The sequence below is a fragment of the Dreissena polymorpha genome, chromosome 4 (genome assembly GCF_020536995.1).
Source record: "Dreissena polymorpha isolate Duluth1 chromosome 4, UMN_Dpol_1.0, whole genome shotgun sequence".
NCBI classification, from domain to species: domain Eukaryota; kingdom Metazoa; phylum Mollusca; class Bivalvia; order Myida; family Dreissenidae; genus Dreissena; species Dreissena polymorpha.
This window is the reverse complement of record NC_068358.1, coordinates 86,033,499-86,039,167: the sequence shown is the minus strand read 5'-3', so window position 1 is coordinate 86,039,167 and position 5,669 is coordinate 86,033,499. Positions and strand designations below refer to the sequence as shown.

General features: G+C 33.9%; 1 protein-coding gene across 1 annotated transcript; it reads right to left on the bottom strand.

Moving 5' to 3' along the window:
* Positions 1–2,061: 2,061 nt before the first annotated feature.
* On the bottom strand, positions 2,062–5,017 carry LOC127878571 (uncharacterized). Its single transcript, XM_052425101.1, has 3 exons — positions 4,954–5,017; positions 3,496–4,227; positions 2,062–2,700 (listed from the first exon to the last, which is right to left on the bottom strand). Exons 1-3 carry the CDS (start codon positions 4,954–4,956, stop codon positions 2,062–2,064), a joined length of 1,374 nt encoding a protein of 457 aa, XP_052281061.1. The 5' UTR covers positions 4,957–5,017.
* Positions 5,018–5,669: the final 652 nt, after the last annotated feature.

Below are 5,669 nucleotides of genomic sequence, written 5' to 3'. Positions count from 1 at the left end.
TTCCTCATGATAAATAGAGATAAGCAGACGTTACCATAAAAGGGCGTTATTTTTTGTTTAGAGATACTTTCTTAAGCAAGGTTATAAACATGGGCTTAAATGTTATCATAACAAGAAATTTAGCAAAAAAATATCAAACACATGCTGGTATAAATAATACATAAATTTAACACAAAATCATGAGTATATTTGGATTGCAATACATTTAATAATTGAATTACATTCAGATGCCCTGGGTCAGAGCAATATACCGAACGATCAACTAACATTCGTAACCACCGCCCCCCCCCCACCACCCGTTTCCCCCATGTTTATTTTGACTTTTAGACTTGATGCATTTGTAAAAACAAAGCGAATATACAATGCATTTACGTCACACTCATGAAGGCGTTTAGTTCACGACGCGTTTTGTAAAAGTCGATAATGTTGGTCTTAAAAAACATGATTAGAAAGTAATTGAACATTGTTCATAAGTTGCAATGTAGCGCTGTATCTCAAACAGTTGGAAATACTCGTCATGCTTTGAACTCGGATATTTAATGGATTCCTTAAAAATGATAAAAAAGCGGGGTGTGCTTAAATGGTTCTCAATGATTAGATTTATGTATTTATATTCTTATGTACTTTTGATTCACATACGTCAGCTAGAACTGTTGAACGAGATGCATATTGTTAAAAGAATCAATAAATCAAACGTAGTTGAAACGGTTAATTAGATTGGCTTAGAAGTACAGAATAATCAATTCCTGCATCTTCACCTTTTGATATTTTGAATTTGCAAATATTTAATAAATCGCACATCATAAAATGTTTTCGATATTTATGTTAAAGCATCTACGCTAATTTGTTTTGAGTCTGAATAATCTGAAATCGTTCAATGTACATGTATGTACGTATTATTGCAACAAATATAGATCACTCAGCGATTACAGATATAGTTAGCTGTATACGGTCCACTTAATGAGTTTCACAAAACAATACAGAGTCCAAGCCCCATTTTATCTCGGGACAAAATTGATCATATCAACTATACAATTTAATCTGCATTTGATTGACATTATAGCAATTAAACAAAAAGTCCTATTGTGTGACTGCACAATACATTAGTATTTGCATTGATTTGCCCCGAACGTGTAGTGTGTTGTTACCTGCATCCCGACTTAGCTATTAAAATATAAGCCAGTGGTATCGGTGAATGTACACGAATTTCTTCTTATATATAAATAACGCAAAAAGTAAAAACTCAGGTTAAGATTAATCATTTAAAGTCAACATTAAATGCTGTAATGATTTTGTCAGATGTTTCATTAATGTTATTTTCTTCCGGTCGTGTACTGTTGAACAGTCTGTTAATATTTGCATTTTAACTGTCTATATTTTGTGCTTGCAACGATCTCTAAGGCTGTTAAAACGAAAAAAAAAACTATTTTATTTATTTACCTCTTTAGGATGCTGTACTTATCTTAGGGACCATAAGTTTATCCTCCTTACGTCAGATTATCTGTCCGCTTTATCTGCCGTCAATCAATCTGTCCGTCCGTCCGTAAAAATTACCCTGACGTAATTAACAATTACTATTGAAATAAACGTCAAATGAACTCAAAATCTGACAAACACTTTGCGTATTTAAGACACTTGAAGCTATTATAAAACGATGTGTGTTGAGTCATTATCGATTAGTATAGATATTTGTCAAAGTGTAAGAATCTCATGTTGACCATTAATCCATTTATGCCTAGTGGACTCTCCCATCCTTCTAAATTGGATCAATTTATTTCCAAAATTATGGATGTCTAGTATATTTATTTCTATATTTAGAATATTTCTTACATAAATTCCTTTAAGCAAACAGCGCAGACCCAGATGAGACGCCGCATTATGCGTCGTCTCATCTGGGTCTACGCTGATTGCAATGTCCTTTTTTCAGGACGCTAGGCATAAATGGGTTAAAATATGGCTGACCAAACATTTGTTAGATCTTGATGTTAACTTTTAAAAATAAATGATGATGTTTGAAGAAAACAAATGAGCGTGAGCTCTTCTTCAGCAACGGAAATCAAATCACTTTATCTCAACTTCTTCTAACAACTGATAAATGTCTTCTACTGTCGTCTGAATTTGATTAGCTTGTGAACCAAGCCCGTTAAGAAAAGATGAAATATTCGTCAATTCCTTCGTCCAGTTATATTTCGCTGCCAGGTGATTGGCTTGTCGAGCATACAAGCGGGATATATCAATATTACCAATTTGGCGATAATATTCTGCTTTCACGTGATAAAACAACATTTTTCGCCGCTTTTCCATCCCGACCCACATCTCGGAAGTCTCAATAAAATCAATAACTTGTTTGGCTTCTGTCCTATCACTGGTGCTGATTGCAGCCTTATCAATTTTGTTACCAAATACACCTAATCCAAGGTAGCAGTACGCCATCTTGATCATGAGCTGTCTCTTAAAATCACGTTTCACGTCTTCCGGTTCCTCAGCAAACTGACTCATAGCAATATCAATAGTATTTAAAAGTTTGTTTTTCATCTCGTCCGATGGACTAGTTTCGAACTTCTGGAAAAGTAAATTCGTCTCTATGTAGTAGACCATGCCCGTGTCCTTTCCAGGCGAAACATGCTCGGCATGTTCCTTGGCAAATTGCAAGTATGACAGACCTTCATCAACTGCAGAAGCGTTTTTTTGTGTCCATGGCTACAGATGAACCGCACCTTCAAAAACAGTTATATGATGAAAATATGTATCACACATGTACATTGAGTACTTTTGTCTCTGGCTTGTGAAAAAAAACATAATAAAAGAGAGAACCAGAAACTAAAATAAAATTCAAGTCCAGTTAGACGTTTCATATTTATATTCAAATCTTTCTATTTCGCCAAATAGATCTCTTCTAAGGAGCACAGAACTGCTGGATAAGTGACCTTGTTGCTACCGACTCAAAATATGGTTTGAGACTTTGGGTCACAATCGCTTCAAGAGAAATACTTAAAAGAAATTGTTTGACGAAAAAACGTGCATTTTTTTATTATGGTTGATGGAAATTTTTACTTTTTGAAATATCAATGTAATGAAAACTTCGTGTGCATCATCGCGGCATTGCTATTGAAGGAATGAGATTAACTGATATTCTGTGAAATAACCGTGTATTCCGGTTGAGCAGAAACTATTCATTTATGATGTTTGGATATAGTGTTGGTCTTGAGCCCAGAGTATGCCGTTTATATGCGAGTCGCTTATGTTTAATTTAGATTTCAAAGACAGTCGGGTGATCAAAATATTGATTTGAGTGTTTAAGAATTATGTATGGTGTACGGCCTTCCCCATTAAAACAATGAAAACTACGCCTCTATACTCACTACAAATAGCTCAAAATACGGTTACTCTTCCACCGAAAGTTTCCTAAAGCATTTGTGTAATAAACAAATAATAAAATAGTAACGTTAGTATTTCAGTCATGTCACAAACTAAGTATTACCTAGCTAAATAAACCATGCTACTTATTCTGGGATCGGTTGTAAATGGTATCAATGCTGTCATTTCTTCAAAATAATTGGTTGCATCTTCAGCGGCATCATATTTCTGGCGCCGAAGGCTTACAAGTGCCTCCATTGATAAAAAATACATGTCCGCCAAACTCATCTTACCTCTGACTTGTTTGTTGTTATTTAATTTGTCTTTGTAGAATGTTTGTTTGATACTGCAAGTTACTTTTTCCAGTGAGTCGAATTCTGCATTATGGCTTAAATGTTTTAGTTTAATGGAAAACTCAGTCAATCTCTTTCGTTCGCTAGTTAATATTGGAATTTTTCTAACACTCTGGAACAACATGTCTCCTTGCGCATTTTCATCAACAGTTGTTGTTTGCTTTAACGCATCACTGTAATCATAAAAAAGCTCATTTGATACTAATTCTTTTCTTAGTTTATCCGCAATAAAATCATAAACGTTGTTAAACCTCAAAGCACTAAGCAGACCTTCAAATGTACACTTGCTGTCGACAGTCAAAACGTAATCCAGAAACTTCTTACATTTAGTTCGTCTTGTCTCGTTCAGTTCTAGTAATTCTTCTGTCACACTTTGACTTATTAAACCATGCTGCCACAGATAAGGAATGATATCCTTAACTTCCAGACTATTTAAGATTATCGGCGCGAAGTCCCGGATCACCCGTTTTTCTTGTTGATTCATTTTAACGTCCTGTGGTGCAGTCAAATGTTGTACCTACAAGATAGACGATATCATGGATGTAATGATTATGTTTTCTTTGTCCCAACTATGCCAATATCGGTTAAAGGCGTTCACAAAAGCATAATCATAAGCGTATTCAATTTCAATAAATTAAACTATTGAATTACTTTCGGCCTTGAATGGATTAAATATATTGTAGTTAATACGATATATTGACACATTTCTAAGCTTACACGAAACTATGTCAGCTTCAGATCACCTATGAAAGCGATAAGTACACTATGTGTTTAACATTTTCGCGAATGGTGTTCTTTAAACTACCGCTTATGACGGGTGAGCTCTTAACGGATTTTGCGACGGTTTATAGATTTTAAAATAAAATCATCCGTTTACAAGAAACACTTATTCGCAGATATCTGAACAATACTCTTTTTAGAAGCTTTTTGTGATATTGTTAATTCACATAATATTCCAAAGATCATTAAAAAAGTTTCCCGTGAATACAAATGAAGAACTTGCTTATTCTGATTGATACATTATTCAATCCAATTCAGTAAAGACGATCAATTTTGTTTTACCAAGGAAACTTCTCATACCACACGAAAATCTCCATCAGGGGTGAACTCACTTCGATTATTTTTTCGATATATAATATAGTGATAATTATAATCGTTGATGGTATACAACAGTATTATAGATATTTTAAACATTAAACAACTGTCAGCTCATGTACACATATATAACATAATTAATATTTACCATAATTCAATATACATTTCAAGTTGTAAAGTAGATTCCTCGGCTCGTTTACGAATTTGTGCTATCTGTGTACGTTTAACATATGCGCTACATATTTACCACGTTTTATATTGTGACATGGATAAGATGAGATAAGAATGCAAGATTTAATTTGATAAACAAGATTGGCATTATTGTTTTTGGACAAAGAGGCGTACAGATTATTAAATTAACAATGATACATTTGTTTTTTTATTTGTCATTTACCCAATAGTCCTAATGTTTTGCTTCCTATAATCTGATTTTATCCGAGGATGATACAAACCATGGATGGCTTGCATGTTAATTTGCTTATTTGTATATATGAACAACGCTTATAGATTGAAGCATTTTGAGTGTGCTTTGTTGGTACAAGTGGCCATTTAGTGCTGCACTTGCGATCTTGGTTGCTGTTCTTAAAGCGTAGAGTTAACCTCCTGTTGAGAACACTGTATTTGGATTTCTTAACTGTAAAAATAAACCATTCCAAAAAATCGATAAGTGAACATTTAAATTCTTTCATGAGCTGACTTCGTAATCTGCATATAATCATTTTTATTCACAAGGAGGTACATAGCACCTTTTTACCTTTTACCTAATATACAATTTGTTGATATTATTACCTGATCTACAATTTGTTGACATTATTTGTCGACAAAACAGATGATTAACAGCAGCGCTATTATCCACCGTGTTAA

What these genes read in the sequence shown, in the direction of transcription:
- LOC127878571 (XM_052425101.1), bottom strand. An exon ending in ATCCCAGAATAAGTAGCATG is followed by an intron (nt 2,701 to 3,495) that starts GTTTATTTAGCT and finishes GTTCATCTGTAG; the next exon opens with CCATGGACACAAAAAAACGC.